Raw genomic sequence first — 22416 nt, forward strand, 5'->3', positions numbered from 1 at the left:
ACAGAACTCCTGGGGAAACATATAAATGTGACAGTGAGTATTTTATCAAAATACATTTAATCCATTTTATTTATATCTATTTTTAGGGACATACCAATAATACTAGGCTTGAGTACTTGAAAGGCCACCGATACCATGAAACCGATACCAGCGGAGCACGCAGTTTTTGAGTTTATGACAATTTTTCAAAATTTGTTTTTGTACTGCTGTGAAACTTGTGACCGCCACCCATGTACAAGAAAGACATACTGAGGAATGTTGTTCAAATGCTGATATATATATATATATGACTAATAAAAAGATTCAAAGTAACTTGATGTGTAATGTCGTAAGTACTCAGTGTCAATGAATACTCAAATGCAAGTGCTTGTCCACTACTCTATTGGGAAAAAAATTGGTATGCGTAACTGGGGAAAGAAAAGAAAGACTGCAATAAGCTGTATTTTTATTTGAAAAAGACAATTTTGTAGTTTTGTTCTGACCTCAAGAAGGCCGCATAAATCCAGGCCAAGGACCTCACGTGGCACCCGGGTTGCACTTGGCCCACCTATGCATTAAAAATTCCTGTTCTCAGTAATGGCTACTAAATAGAACTTACGTTTGTATACTCACAAAATGTGTCATGAAATACTTAAAAATATATTTTAAAATAGTCAAAATGACTCGTAAAACAAAATTAAAAAATAACTTTTTCTATATATGTTGCCAAGGAGTCGTCACTACACATCAATCTTGCATGAATCCATCCTACCTGTTCCTGTAAATTTTCTCTCAAAGCGCGTCATTCTTTTGTGATTAATTCTTTGACTTGAAGTACTCAGACAACAACTGAAGCGCTTGACGTCACTGAGAGTCAGGAAAAATGCTCAGCACAGTCATGAGTGAGCACTTGAGTTCAGTGTTGTAAGAATTCAACGACGACGACTTCGCTGGACAAAGAGAAAGCACTTGGGGATGTGTATAAGTATTTGCTCGCATAAGCTTGACTTTATAATCCTGAAAGACAAATAAAAAAAAAACAGATCGTATCTGGAGCGTAACAACCATTGACACAGATTGGACAACGTGACAAGTGTGTGGGAGAGCCACTCGAAACGGTCGAACAAAGTTATTAATTTCTTTTTGTTATTTCCAAAACCCATTTATTTTTTTATATAAATGTAGCTGACATGATCGTGGCTGAGCCACCTTCAATCTTTCTGGGACATATTCAGGTCATACACTGAATTTCAGTTGACATTTAACCCACACAATTTTGCCTTTGTCTATGTAATTTTAGTTATTTCTAGCTCCTTCTCGTCACCATTGTATGCACACATTAGTATAGAACTATTGACAACACCGGAGTGTACTCAGAAAGACACAGACCCTTGAGGGTGATGGGTACGTGGGCAGAATCCTCAAGCCTGGGGTGTAAAACCTGCTTTTAAACAGTCTAAGTGGCATAACATGAACAGGTGTCTGAACATTTGAAGCAAAGAACCGTGATGGATTTTCTTTTTAAACTGGCCGACTGTTCTCGTCTTGACAGATATTTTTTTCATCATATTAACATTACAGTTTTCTCATGATAACAAATATCTGTATCGAGATTTGGCAGAAGTCCTGGGTCCATGCCTTGAGAAACACACCAGTCCAGCCAGTATCAGCAGCTGTGGCGCTCTTATCTGGTCGCTTATGAAGTTAGCAGGCATTTACTGTCACCTGTGAACTTGCTGAAATGACGAAGTCTGAGATGAATCTCTAACATGAAGGTGCAATGAAAAACAAATTGTTGAAGTGAAGCACATCCTGATGTGTTGATTGATAATCTTTCTGACATTTTCACTTGTTTTTGCAGCTTTCTAGACTGAGATCTGCCTGAGTGAGTGCATAAACCTTGTAAATAATTATATATCTTCTCACAAGGCAGCAGTCTTTTGACGTTTTTTAAACGAAAAGATACTTTGGTATTATTAAATTATATAACTAAATCATAAAATAAGTATACACAGGTCCTCCTCCTTCATCAACCAATTTCTCAAGATATATTTATCTTCACATTTTATATTGCATTCCTGTCCAACTGTTGGAGGTCCAAGACTTTCTCTATAATAAGACAGAACTGTTCAAAAGTGATTCATATCTGTGTGTGCGATGGGTATAGCAGAGAGGCGTGTCAGGTGGTTGTGTGGTCCGGGTCAACAGCCCTTGATTGACAGCCTAGGTCACACTAGAACACAAAAGCGTTCAGTGTTGCTTGAAACAAAAGTTGCTGAACTCAAACACAGAGAGCAAAACGCTTGAGCTGTTTGTTCTCTGTTCATTTGAAACCACAACACAATAACACACCTTTGACTTTTTCAAAGAAGTTTCGAAACTCATTTGCTTTTTTTTTTTTTAAATTGTGTTTAAGAAGATTTCAATGACATGGCTATTAATAATAGGGCTGCTGCATTGAACTCTGACTGAGCGGTAATATCTAAATATTCTAAACAGAGAAAAGGTCCCTAGGTCGGAGCAGTTCCCAAAAAGCCAGTATTGCTTCATGTTGCACCTGTTGTGTCTGGGATGAACCGGCTTTGATGAGTCATGAAATATCAAAGGTCAACTCAGCACGGAGTCTCCTCTTCTTACTGCATGGTAAGGTTTAGAAGAGAGAAGGGGTGGGGTGGGGGTATGTGAGAAGAGGGAGCGGGAGAGCGGCCAGTGACGACTGCACCACAGATGAGGTTCTGTCGACTTAACCTTTGCCACTGAATGAGGAAAGACAGAGGACGTCACTTCTGCTGGGTGGAGCCCTGCCTCCGCCAACACCAGTGTGGCAGGTTGTCATGTTGGCTGCCACCATCCCTCCTGATGTCTGTGTTTAGTAAACACTCAATCAGCATCGCCTGCTGCTCTCAGGTTACGCATCTTATTTCATTGATAGACAGAAGACAGACAGAAACCTCACATCAGGGCGGGGCTTGATCAGGTGACACCTTGAAATGACATTTACTTTGGGCTTCTCTATAATTCCAATGGCTCTCATGTTTTTCTCAATCTTGCTTTGCTCAGGGACTCGATTCTGAGAAAGATTTTTGCTTCGGTTTGATGACCTCAGGATCAACCTGTAATGTTCAGTTCACATTGGAACTGTTGAGTCGAATGCAAAGGGACAGGGTGGGGCTCAGATCCTCAAAATCAGAGTTCATCTTTCTCAGACAGAAAAGGGTGAAATGAGAGACACAGTCGAGACCAAGACCAAACTAGAACCGGAATACTGACACATAACTTCATTAGTCATATATACACATATGTTTATTTCTTGCAACAAAAGAAATGATACTCAAAAGTCAAAAACTGAAATGCAGTCATTGAAACAAACTAGTCATTTGCTTTGTTTTTATATTGGTCTGACTTGGTCTCTGTCTCTACTGGGTCTGAGGTTAGGTGGTCTGGACTACAAGGCACAGAGAAGGATGGAAGGTGAGAGGTGGATCCATGCAGTCAGGAAAACATTGGTGTGCCACGGTGAAGAACGAGCTGAGCCAAAGCTCTTTTTGTTCATTTATCAGTCGACTCGGTTGGGGCCTGGAGGATTGGAGAGTGAGTGAGGAAACTTCATGTAGTAGTAGACTAGAGAGGTACAGTACAGGACGGGTGGAGGAAAGTCTGGCCCTCTTTACATGGGCTACTGCCTCCGTGACCTGGCCACAAATATAAGCAAGAAGTTGAAAGGGACCGAAAGGACTCAAAAAATGACTGGAAAAGACACTTGTCTGGCATCCGTGGACCTTGGAAACATCAGGAAAAGTGAAGATGATCAAAACGTCATCGAATTTTGTGATAAAAAACAAACAAACAAAAAAAATGGCAGAATTCTTACTCTAAAGTATTCTGAGATCTCAGAATTCAATGAAATGTATATTTGGCATATCTGTATATTGAATAACTGAATTCAGTAATTTCAATTTTTTTTGTTTTTTTTATAACTGAATTTTAATAATTCGAGTATTTTCGAATGATTACATTCATTTATTAAAAATATGTATCACATTATTAATAATTTGAAGCAAACATGAAGCAAGGACATTGGCAGGAAGATGTTGAGGTTGGAACTGCGAGCCAGAAGGTGGAGAGGAAGGCCAAAGAGGAGATTTATGGAAGTGGTGAAGGAGGACATGAAGTTTGTAGGTTTGAGAGAAGAGGAAGCAGAGGACAGGGAGAGATGGAGGAAGATGATCCACTGTGGCGACCCCTGAAGGGTGAAGCCGAAAGAGAAGAGGAGGAGTAGGAGAAGCACTTTAAAAATGAATCACGCATATTGTTCCACTTTCAATTATTCAAAAACAAAAATTCTACATTCTGTATTTTTTAATTCATAGTCTTTTAAATTCAATATTATGATATGACGTTTAAAAACCATGATTTGGGCGGTGGCCACTGGTTGGCGCTGCGGTTGAGCTGTGGCAGTCGCAAAAGACAAGGGCCAGGTTAAAGTGCATTGGGAGAAATGCTGTATGTTATGTGTGCGAGTCGGTTTGCTCCTGAGAAGACTTCTGCGTTTTCTACGTCCAAGGCAGCAACATCTGTAAGTGTTATTTGTAAGTTTAGTCATGAGACACATTTGTTAAGAAATAAACTTTATGAATGGTTCGTAATACTAACTTATGTACCATTCATAAAGTTTGGCTTAGTACACACACACACACACACACACACACACACACACACACACACACACACACACACACACACACACACACACACACACACACACATTATTTTTAATCTTTACATTCATTTTTTTCTTTTCAGATGTGAGTTCTTTGTTCCCCAAGCGCTGAAGCAGCTGGCACACACACCTGGAACCACTCAGTAATCAAGCTTCCATTTCAATTGCTTTATTCTATTTAAATTTCAGTACAAAAGATAACATTCAAAATTATTGCCACTTGTAAAACAAGATAGAGGAAGACATATAGGCCACTACAGTTAAAACACCCACAATATAAACAAGATTAAAAAAATCACCAAGTCATAACATTCCACTGACAACATTTTTCTGACCTCTGGTTTTTCAATTGTCTGCTGGACCATGGCCATGATTTGGGCATTAATTCCCCTAGTTTTGATCCTTGGCCCTTGGTCCTGCTGACAGCTGTTTGCAGGACGAGACTTGGTCTTAACAAAGCAGCGATCTGCCGACGGACACCAGCCACATGTGCTCTGTTTGGATCCCTTTATACATGAAGTAGCTGCCATACAGCCTGTTGGATAAAACCTTATAAATCTTTTTGTTGGGATCTGTGAGCCAGTTTATCCTCAGGTGGCTGTGTGTAGCTGCAAAATCAGAGTAGATTTAAATATGATATGTGATGTTGTGTCTAGCCCACCCCTTCTTCTTCTCCCACCTCCTTTTTGTGCCCCTCGATTACAAAAGCAATATTTTTTGCAGAATGTTATGTTTAACTTTAACTGGACGGCCATGATGCTGAGGCCTCCACTTTTCCTACTTTTAAAAAGTAGTTCCCGTTTTCATGGTTCCCCAGATAAAATTGACAAACACCTTATTTTTAAGAACATTGATTTCGATAAAGCAAACGTTTTTATGATTAAAATTGAGTTCATAATAGGTGTTTTTGTTTTCCCACTTAGTTCTTCAGTCACTTTCATTTTTCAGCGTTTCTGAGATGTGTCTCAGTTTTAAGTTGGTTGTTTTGTACTCCTTTTCAGTATTTTTGTTTCATACCTGGCATTATTTCATCTCCATTTTAGCACAATGTTTTCCCCCTGTATTTGTACTGCACCACAGGCCAGCGCTTGTTATAAGAATAGACTATGTTAAATTTGTCATGTGGTCTGTTCTCAAGGTTACTGTCGATTTCATTGGAGACCTCCAGAAGGAGTGCTTGATCCTCCGAACTGCTCGTCTTAACACTATAAAACAGAATATGATGGCGTCGCTGTGTCCTCCACCCTGACCAACAGCACACATCCCACTGAATGTGACACTAATGTCAGTGAAGATTGGAGAGAAACCTGGAGCTCCTCATGTCTCACTTGCATTTTGCAGCAGACTCATTTGGGTCACACAGAGTCACTGAAGAATCAGAGCAGAGTCTAAACCCTGGGTACAGTGGTTGTGTGGAGGACATAAAGAAGGTGTGGAGGTGGCTCAGAGCGTCAGAGGACACTCTGTAAAAGGACACATAATCAGCTGCACAGTCCACAAACTCCGACTCTCTGAGAGTCAGACCTGGACTGGATCTCGGTTGCTTTTCCATTGTGAATGACAGCATATCCATTATCACAGCAGATCAGACACCAGGAGTCGCTGTTGTCTCCAAACACCCACTCATCTTCTCCACTGTTTCTTTTACAAGTCACTGAGATCGTAACTCGTCCTCTCCACTCCACCTCCCAGCAACGTCGGCTGCTTAAAACCTCTCTACAGATCAGCTGGTGATATTTGTTGAACCTGCCTGGATGTTCTGGATAGTTCTGATCTTCTGCCATATCCTGTTGTTGGACAGTAGGAGGCGCTGGTGTGCAGTGTCTGGGTCCAGTGTGAAAGGAAAGACATCTGATGGAGAGAACACACGAGATGAGGATTGTCAAAGAAGTCGCATCCCTACAAGTGAGAATGGAGCAGAAGCGTGTCCTAGTGTCTGAGAGTGGCCCAACACCAATTCTGTGGTTCCTGAAGCAAGCCAACTAGGAAATGCTGCAGCTAACAAGACTTAACCTCTGCTCTCCACAGTGGTCCACCCTGGAGGAAGAAACACACAATTATTGAGACACAGAAACAGATCATCAATCTGGATCAAATACTGATTCTGAACCTCAGTGGAGCTCAGTCAGCTGCTTGGCCACTGAGCTCTGCTGCTCCGTCCATACCTCAGAGTCTCCAGCCTCCAGTCTGGTCTCTCCACTCCAGCAGACAGCTGCTCCAGTCCTGGTCCTCCTGGATGATTGTAGCTGAGGTCCAGCTCTCTCAGATGGGAGGGGTTGGATCTCAGAGCTGAGGCCAGAGAAGCACAGCCTTCCTCTGAGATCAGACACATCCTTGGTTGCTGATAGGCCCACACTGTGTCTCCTAGAAACTTCTGTTACTCCTTTTACTGTATCCCAATGTTTCTAGGGTGTCTAACACCTTTTGGTTTTTGAATGCTTTTCCATTATACATTCATAAACTTTTTGCTTTTATGTTACTAAAAAATCTGGCAAAATTTTGTGCAGTAGTTTTTCCTGTAAGGTTTTTGGCAGGAAATATAGTACCCTCCTGCACTATCTACTATTACCATAAAATATTTATTCTTTCCCTTCCCTTTTTCTGGTATTTCTGCATAATCAGCAGAAAAAGTGTTTAAGTTTCTCATCTGTCTTTATGAATCTTTTATCATATGATTCTGGTTTACTTCCTCTTTTTAGTGCAAACATTTCACAGTGTTCCTTTATCTCCTTGACTATTTCTGCCAATGGTTTAGGTTGTTTAATTTGTAGCTCAAGTAATTTTCTTTTTATCCTTTCTACTCCTATATGTCCTAACTCTTCATGTATATGCTTTATAAAGTTTTGTTCTTTATTTTTAGTTCAGTTGACCTGACCTGTCTGCATCACCATTACCTTTACTGTGCTCATCAGCGTTTCCTGTGTGAGCTGCGGTGTGTGTTACTTTTAGCTCAAGTCTGACATTATTCTCCATAATTCTACATGCTTTAATTCCTTTCCTTTATGATCCTGGAAATCTCTTAACTCCCCTATCTCTAGATCTTCTTCTAAGCCTCTGTGGACATATGCTGAATCTGTGATCACATGTGACTTGGGCAACTTTCTCCTTTTACATTCTGCTAAGCCTTGTTTAACAGCTGTTTGTGCTGAGCCTTGGACGCTTCCTCTATTTTGACACTATGTTGAGATGCCCTCCACTGGGCAAATTCCATTCCTTCTGCTATGTCTACTTGCTTGGCGTGATTTTTCTGTGTTGATACTGCATGATCAGTAGTCAATATAAGTGGTCCTGGTGTTGGTCCCTGATTTGGTCCCACTGTACTAATGTGACTTCCAGTGTGAGCTTCTTCATGATCAGATTCTACCTTAGTTTCTTCTAATTGTGTTAAGTTGGGATATAACCTAGTTCCCTGTACTCCATCTGGTCCAAGGTTAGGGGGTGGAAACCCTCCTTCAACATTGGCACTATTTAAATACTCGTGTTGTGATCTACTCTAACTCTGTATGGACTTTTTATCTGTTAATAATACTCCTTTACCTCATCTAATTTGCTCTTCTATACTCGACCCATATATTTCTGTGACCACTATTCCTGGCTCTTCATTTTCATTTTTAAACACCTCCTGGATTATTTCAGCTGATGGGTCATCCATTACTATAAACCCTGGTTACCTAATGTAACTGCAGTTCTATGAATATGTGCGGAGCCCCCCAACGGCCTTCGCTATTGGTCAATCCGCATGGAATCACTGGCCTCGGGGACTGCAATACAGCGACCTCTGGTGGTCGCATGAACATGCGTTCACTCCAGCAACCAAAAATAAAAGAGGAAAATAACACGAGCGGCCATATTTAAATGAAACACCTGCTTTACTAGTAAAGACAGCTTAAGCACACACCAACTTTATTTAAACTTCTAATACTCATGCACAACACATCCATCCATCCACTACACTGCCCCGACATGACTGTGAGTGATCCAAACCATATTTTGGGCCATTTTGATTCAGAGCGGCAACTTCGCCCCACTCACCTCTGGCAGGCTGTAATGGCGCAGTCGTTACATCATCACGCACCTTAAAGGCACGTGCGTCGACATTGCCATGGTCCCACGTCCATTATGTTTAAACAAAGCAGGAGAAATATTTTTCACATTTGTGGTCGACCGGCAACACACCAGCACTGCTGGCGTTGAGGTGGAGGATAACGCTGGTTACAGGACAACAATGTGCCATCATTAACACAGTCATAAGCTGTAAATGATGACCAGTGAGCATAAAAAATATTAAGAGCAGAATGACAGTGACCCACCTGTTGACCGTCGAGTCCTTCCACTGAACCTGCCACTGAAACATGGACCTGGAGCGAGGGCGAGAGGAAGTCGCTTGGTGGCTGGGTGAGTGTCTGAGGAGGAAGTGCAGTGTTTTTAAAACTCTTATTATATATTTATATATTATTATATATTATATATGTTATTATAGATTCACGGTGAGAGTGCATGTTTGTGTGCATGAACTTTTGCCTGTGTGTGTCGGCACGTGTGGGTCTGTGAACTCGTACCACTGTGGACTTGCAGCTTTAAAGAACTTATTGAATCAAACAGAAACATGAGCAGCTTGTTTTGGATCTTTCAGGCGTCACAGTGGAGCAGCTGAGAACCATGCAGCTGGATGAGCGTCACAGTAAGTGGCGGAGACGGTGTGGGCTTCACAGAATGTTTTTACCATTTGACACGTGTCTAAATGTGCACACATTTGAAGACATTCACTCGACATGCATCATATTTCAGTGAAAGTCCAAGGAGGATTGTTTGTTTCACAGGATCTTGTGTGACCAGCGATGGAGCGATGAGGATCGTTCTGGTGGGAAAGACTGGGAATGGGAAAAGTTCAACTGGCAACGTTATTCTAGGGGGAAACCACTTTGAAACAAAGTTCAGTGCCCAATCTCTCACCATCAACTGCTCCAAGGCAGAAGCCATTGTGGATGGACAGAAGGTGGCCGTCATCGATACCCCCGGTCTCTTCGACACCAGGTCAGACTCTGGCCAGACCAGCATAGATATTAGCCGGTGGGTATCACTGTCGTCTCCCGGGTCACTCCCAGGTCACTCAGCTGCTTCTGAAGATCCGCAGAATTGTGGAAAAGAATGGAGGAAGCCACTATACTAATGGAATGTTCCAAGAAGCAGAGAGAAACTTGGAGAAGGAAAAACAACGGGTGCTTGCAGAGAAGGCTGAGAAGGATCGCAGAGAAAAGCAGAGGATTGAGGAAGAAATGTGAGCAAAGTTTAACCAGGAGGAGTTGGAGAGAATGATGGCTGAGGACCGAGCAGAAGAGCAGTGAGACAGGCAGGTGGTTCTTATGAACAAAATAGCTCTATCTGCAGTACATTTTCACTGTGGGAGTCAAAAGTAAGTTTCAGATCAGAGTGTTGTCCTTCTTATTTGTTTATGGTCATTTTGATTCGAGTGAGTGAGCTTGCTTTTTCTGCTGCCGTGCGCGGCCTTCTCTCCCACAGCCAGATGAATGGACTCATCAGTCCTGTGTGTGGGGGTTGGAGATTTGAGCTCTCTGTGTTCAGGCAAGTCGCCAACAATTTAAACAACCCACCAGTTTTCACTTGTTATTGCTGAAATGTTTCCATGTCTGATCTGTGATTTTATGATATGGAATAAATATTATATCACTCAACATTACCCATGTTTTTATGCGCCAATTTCTATGTGTCAAGTGGTTCTTGACTAGGTTCTTAGGTTCAAATGCAAACTGTGGTGTTTGAACGACAAAACGTTGACCTGCAGTGTCTGTCACACCCACTCACACATCAAGTCAACTTCACCCAACACTGTTTCAGAGACATCCAGAGGTCATCTAGCAGTGGCTTCATTGTATATTAAAACATAGATATCACAGCAAATGCAGTTCAGTTTTCTACAAAATGTCCTTCAGTGAATCGACCTCCTGATGAGTTGCTTCTTGCTTTGATGTTGGTGAATCATTAAACTATTATAAACTCATCAAAGTTCAGAGTCCAATTTATCTTTGAATATATATTAAAATGAACAAGGTTATTTTATATTTCTTGACTTGGGTCATGGTTGGTCATTAAGGGCTTATGGATTCTCCAAAGCCAGAGTGAAACGTCACGAAACAAAGAACATTTTGTGCATTTCCTGGTGACCTCATGACTTTCGTTTTGATGCAGTGTTTGGTTCATCATTAAACTGTTTTATTGTGCATTTGCTACGTGTCACTTTGTGGTCTGTCAACACACTGTCATAAAAGGCACAGTCAGAGTGTCAAATCTCCTCAGTCACCAACTGGAATGAAACACTCAGGATTGAGACTAACTTCAGAGTTGATCTGCAACATATTGGGTCCAGAAGAACTGAGCTTAACTTCAATATGGACCAGAGACTGAAGAGAGGAGACTTGCTCACAGGTCAGTGACTTATAATACAACTAGATTCTCAGTGCCAGTAGCACATTTTAGACATAGATGCCAAATGAAAAGAGTTGATCACACCATTGTAATTTATTCAGACTTATGGACAAATTAAATTAGTTAAATTCTGGCAGGACGGTGTCGAGTCCAGACGTGTAGTTTTCGCAGCGTACCCACGTAAACTTGCAAAAAGAAGATGAGAGGGATGTCAGAAATATGGATGGCACTTAAATCAAAAAAATCAATACCCAGACGAGCAAAGTCAAGAAATGAACCCCTGTCTGAGGAGGAAAAGAGCCCCTCTTTTCAGCACCCCCTCATCTAACCCCTGCCCTAACATGGCAGCTCTGCATGGCCGGCAAACAAGCTCACTGGTTAATTCAACCCTGTGCTCATTACAGTGAATGTCACGGAAGAGGAATGAACAACTGAATGTTCATAAACGCAGGTTTATGGATTAACGTCACCCTTTCCAGCATGTGATGGTACATCACTCAGCTCCATTACCAATGTGGCAGGATGACACGTCCCTTTTTTTGAGAGTGAAACATTTTATCTCAGGGATTTTCAAACCCTCGACCAAAAGTGTCCAAAGAGAAAGCTGTGACTTCGGTTGGTCACTTACTCTTTTTAAGCAATTTGTTAAGAAAATTTTGCAACATAAGGGAGGTTTTTGGAGAGAGGAACGTGTGGGCTACTTTGCTGTGTGGGTGCTGCCCGCGCGATCCAACCTCAGCTGAGCACTGGACAATAGAAGACGATTCTTTGATGATTGAAGATCTTGTGACACTTGTTTTGTTTGTGTGAAGGTGAAGACTCTGCTGAGACTAGGGGCAGAGAAGAGGGAGATCCCCCATCTAAACAACCTTGGTGTGGGGACTATGATGACCAGACCAGTCCTTGGAGGTGAGATGAAGACCATCAAGAGTGTAAACCATGTCAGAGCTCCAATCCCTCCTCCATCATCATTCTCACTGCAACTTATGTTTTGAAGACCCAAGCTGCAGTCAGAGCCACCTGGACCTGGGCAAAGCTGTGTGTCTTTGAAGAGCGATCACTCGATGAGTAGACCGATTGACTTCAGAGGAGGAGCGGAGTCTTCAGGTCTGAGGTGAGTGTGTCCAAGTGGGAGATTCTCAGGTCCAAATAGACTCATATAATAGAATCAGAGATCAAATTCCTCTTCACCAGGACATGTGACTTCTGCTCTCTACACAATGCAGTGATTCACCTCACCAGCAGGGAGCGATGAAGCCTCAATTCTGAACCTCAAACGTTCACAGTTGTGACTAACAGGCCTGATCACTTCTTCTCAGAGTGGATCACCACGTCTCAGAGCATCTCAGTCAGCAACATCTCTCACATCTGGAGTCCACCCGGACGGTATGAACATGAACACGTCAATGTTCTCAAGTTCCTTCTATTCACTCACATTTACTTTAAATCCAACTTTCCAAAGTTTGTGGTTTTTGTGTTTCTGGATACGACCCACTATCTGACTGTCTTCTCTTATGATTCTGCTCCAGCGGCTGGAGGAGAAGTTTCTTGGCTATGTAGACAGAGTCTGGAGGCTTCTGAGGCCAGGTGACCCAGAACCTCCAGAGGCTGAGAAAGAAGGGAAAGGGAGTAGCATCATGGAGGAAATTCTGAGGATTGCTGTTCATTTCCTGAAGGACATGGAGGAGGAGGACCTGGCCGAACGTCTGTGGAGCAGTAAGAAAAAAAAATCGCTTCCAAAATGATGAAGATGAAGAACAGCTGTGCATCAGCTCTGTGTGTCCATCTAAAGTAGAAGAACCGGAAACTGAAGCAGCATCACACTTGAATCTTCTGATTGATGTGACTTCTCTCTTCATTCAGGAAGTCATGCTGCTGATTGTGGACGTCGACTGAAGAAGAGGCTGCAAAAGAAGTTCCACAGTGTGTCTGAGGGGGTCGCTAAAGCAGGAAACTTTGTCCCTCTGAATCAGATCTACACAGAGCTCTACATCACTGAGGGGGGCACAGACCAGGTCAACCAGGAGCATGAGGTCCGACAGATCATAGCAACAACCAAGAACCAGACCAGACCGGAAACCACCATCAAACAAGAAGACTTTTTCAGATGTGCAGATGAAACAGAGCGACCAATCAGGACCTGCTGACGAAGGGCGTCGCAGGCAGTGGGATGACCCTCCTGACCCAGAAGTTGACTCTGGACTGGGCTGAAGACAAAGCCCACCACAACTTCCAGCTCATGTTTCCATTCACCTTCAGAGAGCTGAACCAACTGAAAGAGAAGAAGTTGAGTTTGGTTGAACTTGTTCATCTCTTCTTTCCTGAGGCCAAAGAATCAGGACTCAGCAGCTTTGATGGAGTCCAGGTTCTGTTCATCCTGGACGGTCTGGATGAGTGTCGACTCCTTCTGGACTTCAACAGTCGGGTCCTGACAGAAGCTAGAGAGTCCACCTCAGTAGCCGTCTTGCTGACCAACCTCATCAGGGGGAACCTGCTTCCCTCAGCTCGCCTCTGGATCACCTCACGACCTGCAGCAGCCAATCAGATCCCTCCTGAGTGTGTGGACATGGTCACAGAGGTCAGAGGGTTCACCGACCTTCAGAAGGAGGAGTACTTCAGGAAGAGGTTCAGAGATGAAGAGCAGACCACCATCATCTCTCACATCAGGAGAGCACGAAGCCTCTACATCATGTGTCACATCCCCATCTTCTGCTGGATCACTGCCACAGTTCTGGAGGACATGTTGAAGAGCAGAGAGACCAGAGAGCTGCCCAAGACCCTGACTGAGATGTACATACACTTCCTGGTGGTTCAGGCCATAGTCAAGAAGCTCAAGTACCATGGAGGAGCTGGGAAAGACGAGGTCTGGACTCCTGAGACCAGGGAGATGATTAAGTCTCTGGGAAAACTGGCTTTTGAGCAGCTGCAGAGAGGAAACTTGATCTTCTATGAATCAGACCTCACTGAGTGTGGCATTGATAGCACAGCTGCTTCAGTTTACTCAGGAGTCTTCACACAGATCTTCAGAAAGGAGACAGGACTGTACCAGAACAAGGTCTTCTGCTTTGCCCACATAAGTCTTCAAGAGTTCCTGGCTGCCCTTCACGTCCATCTGACCTTCAGCAAATCTGGGGTCAACCTGCTGGACCTTCAAAATCCCTCAGAGACTGAGGTAAAACCTGGTCTGGAACAGTTCTACCAGTCAGCTGTGGTCCAGGCCCTGGAGAGTCCTAATGGACACCTGGACTTGTTCCTGCGCTTCCTCCTGGGTCTTTCACTGAAGACCAATCAGAATCTTCTGAGAGGTTTGTTGACACAGACAGGAAGTAGCTCCTGGACAAACAAGAACATAACTGAGCTCATCAAGAAGAAGATAAGTGAGGATGTGTCTCCAGAGAGAACCATCAACCTGTTCCACTGTCTGAACGAGTTAAATGTCACGTCTCTGGTGGAGAAGGTCCAACAGCAGCTGAAATCAGGACGTCTCTCCAGACGTCTGTCTCCCGCTCAGTGGTCTGCTCTGGCCTTCATCCTCCTGTCCTCTGAGGTACAGAGGGACGTGTTTGATCTGAGCCAATACTCTGCGTCAGAGGATGTTTTTCTGAGACTGCAGCCTGTGGTCAGAGCTTCAAACAATGTTCTGTAAGTGGATCAAACCTGAAACATCTCATCTAATACTGAATTACAAACCTGTCTCCATTTATCAGGCTGAGAAGCTGTGGACTGTCAGAGAGAAGTTGTCCACTTCTGTCCTCAGTCCTCAGCTCCCCGTCCTCCAGTCTGACACACCTGGACCTGAGTGACAACCAGCTGCAGGATTCAGGAGTGAAGCTCCTGTGTGCTGGACTGGAGAGTCCACACTGTCACCTGGAGACTCTGAGGTCAGAGCACAAGTTGTATAAAACCTATGACTATCCCGGTTTCTATGGTGACATCAGACTGAAGACAATCTCACATAGTCTCCATCCACTATGTTCCATCCATGTATGTTCATTAATCTATAACACGTATTCATAAACACATACATGCACATACACACACAGATCTACTGTGACCTTTGAAGTGAACTTGTTTCTCAGACACAAGTGTTTCTTCAGTGTTGACGGTTTATTGTGTAACTCAGGAGAACTCTTGATGCGTGTCCAGATGTGTAGGTGAGTCATGTTGGACATTGATTTGTGTTGTTGGAGTTTGACTGGACCAAAAAAGAAAGAACCAGACGTGTGTTCATATCTGAGTGAAGAGAAGATGGACTTCTTGATGACATTGCTCTCTTTCTCAGGCTGAGACTCTGTGGACTGTCAGAGAGAAGTTGTTCACCTCTGGCCTCAGTCCTCAGCTCTCCGTCCTCCAGTCTGACACACCTGGACCTGACGGACAATCAGCTGCTGGATTCAGGAGTGAAGCTCCTGTGTGCTGGACTGGAGAGTCCACACTGTCACCTGGAGACTCTCAGGTCAGTCCTGCTCCGCATGTGGACTGTTCTACTGCATCCATGATGTTCTAAAACACTGAGTGAAGGATGTTTCCTTGATGACAGTCTGTCAGGGTGTCTGATCTCAGAGGAAGGCTGTGCTTCTCTGGCCTCAGCTCTGAGATCCAACCCCTCCCATTTGAGAGAGCTGGACCTCAGCTACAATCATCCAGGAGGACCAGGACTGGAGCAGCTGTCTGCTGGAGTGGAGAGACCAGACTGGAGGCTGGAGACTCTCAGGTATGGACAGAGCAGCAGAGCTCAGACTGACTGAGCTCCACTGAGACGTTCAGAACAAACATTTGAGCTGCTTAGACTCACCATCTGAACAGAGCACAATTTACCAAACTCTCGTTGTTTCTTCATGAGATGTTCTCACTCTGGACACCAGTGGAAGCAGGAAGGAGACGCCTATTTATTTTGTCCCACTGACCACAAATCATTGTCTGTCTTTCTTCCTCCAGGGTGGACCACAGTGGAAAACAGAGGTTAAGACGCAGTCTGCTCAAGTGTAAGTCGGATGCCATTGGCTTGATGAGAACTGTAAAATTTTCATCGACAGCAACATCAACAATACTATACATTCAAAACAAAACAAAACAGTTTTATGTTCGTATATATATATATATATATATGTATATATATATATGTGTGTGTGTGTGTGTGTGTGCGTGTGTGTGTGTGTGAAAAAAACAAACTCATTTCTCTTCTTGAAGTTCAACTGCCACTTTGAGACTATAGGGGACGCTGCTGCTCCATTTCTACTTGAAGAGAAGCTTCATCACGTGTCTTCTCTCCATCAGATGTCTCTCCTCTCACACTGGACCCAGACACTGCACACCAGCGCCTCCTACTGTCCGACAACCACAAGAGAGTGAGACACGTCAGAGAAGACCAGGAGTATCCAGAACATCCCGACAGGTTTATCGAGTGTGAGCAGCTGATGTGTCGAGAGGTTCTCATTGGTCGATGTTACTGGGAGGTGGAGTGGAGAGGAAGAGTCCGGATCTCAGTGACTTACAGGAGAAACAGAAGAGATGCCGAGTGTCTGTTTGGAGACAACGATCAGTCCTGGAGTCTGGACTGCTCTCATGGTGGTTATTTTGTCTCTCACAATGGAAAGGAAACGGTGATCCGGTCCAGCTCTGTCTCTAAGAGAGTTGGAGTGTTTGTGGACTGTGCAGCTGGATCTGTGTCCTTCTACAGGGTCTCCTTCGACGCGCGGGACCACCTCCACACCTTCTTCACCTCCTTCACTCAGCGACTGTACCCAGGCTTCTCACATTGCTCTGAGTCTTCCGTGACTCTGTGTGACTTGACCTGGGCAGCTGCTGTGTAGTGTGTGGATGCTGTTTTCCATGTTAGAATATGTTTGTTCTGCTGTCCATGAGGCACCACTGTAAACAATGTATTGCACATGCCAGGGCTGTTGATGGCGCAGTGATAGCCTCCAAATAAACCACCTAAGATCAACAATATCACAGGGAGCAAAGTGAAAGACGCAGGTGTGGAGGACGGCAGTGCTGAGCTGCTCATACGTCACTTGTGATTGGAAACACATGATGACCTCAGCAAGTGTTGTCTCAACGCTTAGCTTCATTTTCTTTGTGCTGAGCTGCTTTGTAATTATATTTGCTGCTTTGATGAACTTAATATTGTCTTTTTTTTTGAGAAATTCAAAGTTTCCAACAGCTATTAAAGCTTGTTTGTGATCAGCTCTTCTGTTGTGCTTCTCAAGTGATCAAGTTTGAAACATGACGACATCACCAAGATGTTTGGTCCACACCACACTTGAGCTTCTGAAAACACTGATGGAGGAAAGATCTACCTTCAGTCGACTGTTTCAGCCGTCATCATCGTCCATGTTCATCGGGTCTTTTTCCATCCTTGTCTGTGCTTGTCATCCATGTAATCTACCAATATTTTAGCCTACATGAAACACTCCTATAAAAAGTGAGACAAACGCGAGTAAGTTATGAAATAGCAATCTAAATTGCCCTCTTGTGGCTGCAATGAAAACTGCAGGACATTTTCACCTTCAGATGTTCTGTGATTCGAAAGCAAATTGGACTTTGACCCATGAGTCACCGACATGTTGTTCTTCTTCAGCGTTACGACTCCAAAATCCCCAGGGCTCCTTCATTTAGCTGTAACATTACAAGTTATTACCACACCTCACACACCATCACACTGCTGACTAATACATATATAATGCTGGCAATAATTTTGTTCTCGATATCTGCTGTAACTCATGGCATGGATCTCTCTGGGGTTCTGTGAAGTGACAGTGCATTTGCTAGAACCGACTCAGAAAATTCACGACCACAGGAGTCTCACCCTCAGACTCAGACACATCGGTGGTGCTGTGTTCCAGGATCCATAAGCTTTGCAAAAGGTTTGTCGTCCATTTTCAATCTCTTCACACCCTGCACATGCAGTGTTCATTTGTCTATATCCACTCAGTCTGACAGTGTGCGCGGAGTTGGATCTTTATTTCATTCTATCCATGTTCAGAAATGTACTACTTTTGAAACCAGCCTCTGGCGTGTAAACGCAGCCTGAGACACAAACTGCATCAGAAGACACAGACTGCTGTGGTCAGGTCTTTCCTTCAAACAAAGATGAAGATTCAACATCTTTGTGATGTCATTGCTGTGACATGACATAGTGGCTGCAGGTTTTTTAACTTGTGCCGTCGATAAGATAAGAAGTTCCTCCTCCCCACTCCACCTCCCAGTAACAGCGACCACGCAGAGCATCTCTACAAAGCAGCTGATGATATTTGTGAAACCTGTCGGGATGTTCTGGATAGTTCTGGTCTTGGCTTCCTTGTCCCACTGTCCTGTCGTTGTTAGACAGTAGGAGGCGTTGGTGAGCAGTGTCTGGGTCCAGTGTGAGCTGACAGACATCTGATGGAGAGAAGACACATGCTGAGGCTTGTCAAGGAAGTGACCTCCTCTTCAAGTTCAAGATGAATAACAAGTGAGATGACTCTGCTAGTTTGGTCAAATGTTTCATGAACAGAGTTTCAAAACACGTTTGACTGAGTTAACTCCTTCTCTCCTGAGTGTGAGGGCTCCACAGCACTTGACTAGTGTCCATCTGGACATGGTGTAAAGTTCTCATCTTGCCAATGACATCAGACTTACACTTGAGCAGACCAGGTCTTAACCTCTTCTGTCCACCGTGGTTCACCCTGGGGGAAGAAACACACAACCAAGTGTCAGTGGGACACACAGACAGGCCATTTGTCTCCTCCATGCTTCCACTGGTCTCCAGCAAGAGAACATGCCATGGAGCCATGGAAACAACCCTGTTCAGATGATTAATCAGAGAGGCTACTTGATCAAACTGTCCATACCTGAGAATCTCCAGCCTCCAATCTGGTCTCTCCACTCCAGCAGTCAGCTGCTTCAGTCCTGGTCCTCCTGGATGATTGTAGCTGAGGTCCAGCTCTCTCAGATGGGAGGGGTTGGATCTCAGAGCTGAGGCCAGAGAAGCACAGCCTTCCTCTGAGATCAGACACATCCTTGGTTGCTGATAGGCCCACACTGTGTCTCCTAGAAACTTCTGTTACTCCTTTTACTGTATCCCAATGTTTCTAGGGTGTCTAACACTTTTTGGCTTTTGAATGCTTTTCCATTATACATTCTTAAACTTTGTGCTTTTATGTTACTAAAAAATCTGGCTAAATTTTGTGCAGTAGTTTTTCCTGTAAGGTTTTTGGCAGGAAATATAGTACCCTCCTGCATTATCTACTATTACCATAAAATATTTATTCTTTCCCTTCCCTTTTTCTGGCATTTCTGCATAATCAGCAGAAAAAGTGTTTAAGTTTCTCATCTGTCTTTATGAATCTTTTATCATATGATTCTGGTTTACTTCCTCTTTTTAGTGCAAACATTTCAGTGTTCCTTTATCTCCTTGACTATTTCTGCCAATGGTTTAGGTTGTTTAATTTGTAGCTCAAGTAATTTTCTTTTTATCCTTTCTACTCCTATATGTCCGAACTCTTCATGTATATGCTTTATAAAGTTTTGTTCTTCATTTTTAGTTCAGTTGACCTTTACTGTGCTCATCAGTGTTTCCTGTGTGAGCTGCGATGTGTGTTACTTTAAGCTCAAGGCTGACATTATTCTCCATAATTCTACATGCTTTAATTCCTTTCCTTTATGATCCTGGAAATCTCTTAACTCCCCTATCTAGATCTTCTTCTAAGCCTCTGTGGACATATGCTGAATCTGTGATCACATGTGACTTAGGCAACTTTCTCCTTTTAGATTCTGCTAAGCCTTGTTTAACAGCTGTTTGTGCTGAGCCTTGGACGCTTCCTCTATTTTGACACTATGTTGAGATGCCCTCCACTGGGCAAATTCCGTTCCTTCTGCTATGTGTACTTGCTTGGCGTGATTTTTCTGTGTTGATACTGCACGATCTGTAGTCAATATAAGTGGTCCTGGTGTTGGTCCCTGATTTGGTCCCACTACTATGTGACTTCCAGTGTGAGCTTCTTCATGATCAGATTCTACCTTAGTTTCTTCTAATTGTGTTAAATTGGGATATAACCTAGTTCCCTATACTCCATCTGGTCCAAGGTTAGGGGGTGGAAACCCTCCTTCAACATTGGCACTATTTAAACACTTGTGTTGTGATCTACTCTCACTCTGTATGGACTTTTTATCTGTTAATAATACTCCTTTACCTCATCTAATTTGCTCTTCTATACTCGACCCATATATTTCTGTGACCACTATTCCTGGCTCTTCATTTTCATTTTTAAACTCCTCCTGGATTATTTCAGCTGATGGGTCATCCATTACTATAAACCCTGGTTACCTAATGTAACTGCAGTTCTATGAATATGTGCGGAGCCCCCCAACGGCCTTCGCTATTGGTCAATCCGCATGGAATCACTGGCCTCGGGGACTGCAATACAGCGACCTCTGGTGGTCGCATGAACATGCGTTCACTCCAGCAACCAAAAATAAAAGAGGAAAATAACACGAGCGGCCATATTTAAATGAAACACCTGCTTTACTAGTAAAGACAGCTTAAGCACACACCAATTATTTAAACTTCTAATACCATCCACTACACTGCCCCGACATGACTGTGAGTGATCCAAACCATATTTTGGGCCATTTTGATTCAGAGCGGCAACTTCGCCCCACTCACCTCTGGCAGGCTGTAATGGCGCAGTCGTTACATCATCACGCACCTTAAAGGTACGTGCGTCGACATCCCAATGGTCCTACGTCCATTATGTTTAAACAAAGCAGGAGAAATATTTTTCACACTTGTGGTTGACCAGCAACACACCAGCACTGCTGGAGTTGAGGTGGAGGATAACGCTGGTTACAGGACAACAATGTGCAATCATTAACACAGTCATAAGCTGTAAATGATGACCAGTGAGCATAAAAAATATTAAGAGCAGAATGACAGTGACCCACCTGTTGACCGTCGAGTCCTTCCACTGAACCTGCCACTGAAACATGGACCTGGAGCGAGGGCGAGAGGAAGTCGCTTGGTGGCTGGGTGAGTGTCTGAGGAGGAAGTGCAGTGTTTTTAAAACTCTTCTGTTATTATAGATTCACGGTGAGAGTGCATGTTTGTGTGCATGAACCTTTGCCTGTGTGTGTCGGCACAGGTGTGGGTCTGTGATCTCGTGCCACTATGGACTTGCAGCTTTAAAGAACTTATTGAATCAAACAGAAACATGAGCAGCTTGTTTTGGGTCTTTCAGGCGTCACAGTGGAGCAGCTGAGAACCATGCAGCTGGATGAGCGTCACAGTAAGTGGCGGAGGCGGTGTGGGCTTCACAGAATGTTTTTACCATTTGACACGTGTCTAAATGTGCACACATTTGAAGACATTCACTCGACATGCATCATATTTCAGTGAAAGTCCAAGGAGGATTGTTTGTTTCACAGGATCTTGTGTGACCAGCGATGGAGCGATGAGGATCGTTCTGGTGGGAAAGACTGGGAATGGGAAAAGTTCAACTGGCAACGTTATTCTAGGGGGAAACCACTTTGAAACAAAGTTCAGTGCCCAATCTCTCACCATCAACTGCTCCAAGGCAGAAGCCATTGTGGATGGACAGAAGGTGGCCGTCATCGACACCCCGGGTCTCTTCGACACCAGGTCAGACTCTGGCCAGACCAGCATAGATATTAGCCGGTGCGTATCACTGTCCTCTCCCGGGTCACTCCCAGGTCACTCAGCTGCTTCTGAAGATCCACAGAATTGTGGAAAAGAATGGAGGAAGCCACTATACTAATGGAATGTTCCAAGAAGCAGAGAGAAACTTGGAGAAGGAAAAACAACGGGTGCTTGCAGAGAAGGCTGTGAAGGATCGCAGAGAAAAGCAGAGGATTGAGGAAGAAATGCGAGCAAAGTTTAACCAGGAGGAGTTGGAGAGAATGATGGCTGAGGACCGAGCAGAAGAGCAGTGAGACAGGCAGGTCATTCTAATGAACAAAATAGCTCTATCTGCAGTACATTTTCACTGGGGGAGTCAAAAGTAAGTTTCAGATCAGAGTGTTGTCCTTCTTATTTGTTTATGGTCATTTTGATTCGCGTGAGTGAGCTTGCTTTTTCTGCTGCCGTGCGCGGCCTTCTCTCCCACAGCCAGATGAATGGACTCATCAGTCTTGTGTGTGGGGGTTGGAGATTTGAGCTCTCTGTGTTCAGGCAAGTCGCCAACAATTTAAACAACCCACCAGTTTTCACGCGTTATTGCTGAAATGTTACATGTCTGATCTGTGATTTTATGATATGGAATAAATATTATATC

At 43.7% G+C, this 22416-nt stretch overlaps 3 protein-coding genes and 1 pseudogene across 4 annotated transcripts; 3 read left to right on the forward strand and 1 right to left on the reverse strand.

Annotated features, from left to right (window-relative positions):
* The first annotated feature begins 8868 nt into the window (after positions 1 to 8868).
* On the forward strand, positions 8869 to 10297 carry LOC128754000 (GTPase IMAP family member 4-like). The gene is given in 4 exon segments (XM_053856274.1): positions 8869 to 9094; positions 9333 to 9380; positions 9520 to 9810; positions 9812 to 10297. Coding segments are annotated over 4 exon segments (552 nt in total). The 5' UTR covers positions 8869 to 9051; the 3' UTR covers positions 9982 to 10297.
* Positions 10298 to 10967: 670 nt separating this feature from the next.
* LOC128753959 (NLR family CARD domain-containing protein 3-like) lies at positions 10968 to 17281 on the forward strand (annotated as a pseudogene).
* Positions 17282 to 18161: 880 nt separating this feature from the next.
* Positions 18162 to 22059, forward strand: LOC128753990 (GTPase IMAP family member 7-like). Of its 2 annotated transcripts, XM_053856263.1 has the most exons (4): positions 18162 to 21155; positions 21364 to 21411; positions 21551 to 21764; positions 21836 to 21995. In XM_053856263.1, exons 1-4 carry the CDS (start codon positions 21113 to 21115, stop codon positions 21852 to 21854), a joined length of 324 nt encoding a protein of 107 aa, XP_053712238.1. In that variant the 5' UTR covers positions 18162 to 21112; the 3' UTR covers positions 21855 to 21995. The 2 variants fall into 2 exon arrangements, with proteins under 2 accessions (XP_053712238.1, XP_053712237.1); XM_053856262.1 differs by having other exon boundaries at positions 21551 to 22059.
* On the reverse strand, positions 18173 to 19205 carry LOC128753991 (neoverrucotoxin subunit alpha-like). Its single transcript, XM_053856264.1, has 3 exons — positions 18979 to 19205; positions 18767 to 18813; positions 18173 to 18526 (listed from the first exon to the last, which is right to left on the reverse strand). Exons 1-3 carry the CDS (start codon positions 19143 to 19145, stop codon positions 18300 to 18302), a joined length of 441 nt encoding a protein of 146 aa, XP_053712239.1. The 5' UTR covers positions 19146 to 19205; the 3' UTR covers positions 18173 to 18299.
* Positions 22060 to 22416: the final 357 nt, after the last annotated feature.

The sequence above is a fragment of the Synchiropus splendidus genome, chromosome 2, assembly GCF_027744825.2.
Source record: "Synchiropus splendidus isolate RoL2022-P1 chromosome 2, RoL_Sspl_1.0, whole genome shotgun sequence".
NCBI classification, from domain to species: Eukaryota; Metazoa; Chordata; class Actinopteri; order Syngnathiformes; family Callionymidae; genus Synchiropus; species Synchiropus splendidus.

What these genes read in the sequence shown, in the direction of transcription:
- LOC128753991 (XM_053856264.1), bottom strand. Translation starts at nt 19,145, where the DNA reads ATGTGTCTGATCTCAGAGGAAGGCTGTGCTTCTCTGGCCTCAGCTCTG. An exon ending in TGGAGGCTGGAGATTCTCAG is followed by an intron (nt 18,814 to 18,978) that starts GTATGGACAGTT and finishes TTCTTCCCCCAG; the next exon opens with GGTGAACCACGGTGGACAGA. An exon ending in AAGACCTGGTCTGCTCAAGT is followed by an intron (nt 18,527 to 18,766) that starts GTAAGTCTGATG and finishes TCTCTCCATCAG; the next exon opens with ATGTCTGTCAGCTCACACTG.
- LOC128753990 (XM_053856262.1), top strand. Translation starts at nt 21,113, where the DNA reads ATGGACCTGGAGCGAGGGCGAGAGGAAGTCGCTTGGTGGCTGG. An exon ending in GGAAGTCGCTTGGTGGCTGG is followed by an intron (nt 21,156 to 21,363) that starts GTGAGTGTCTGA and finishes TGGGTCTTTCAG; the next exon opens with GCGTCACAGTGGAGCAGCTG. An exon ending in GCAGCTGGATGAGCGTCACA is followed by an intron (nt 21,412 to 21,550) that starts GTAAGTGGCGGA and finishes TTTGTTTCACAG; the next exon opens with GATCTTGTGTGACCAGCGAT.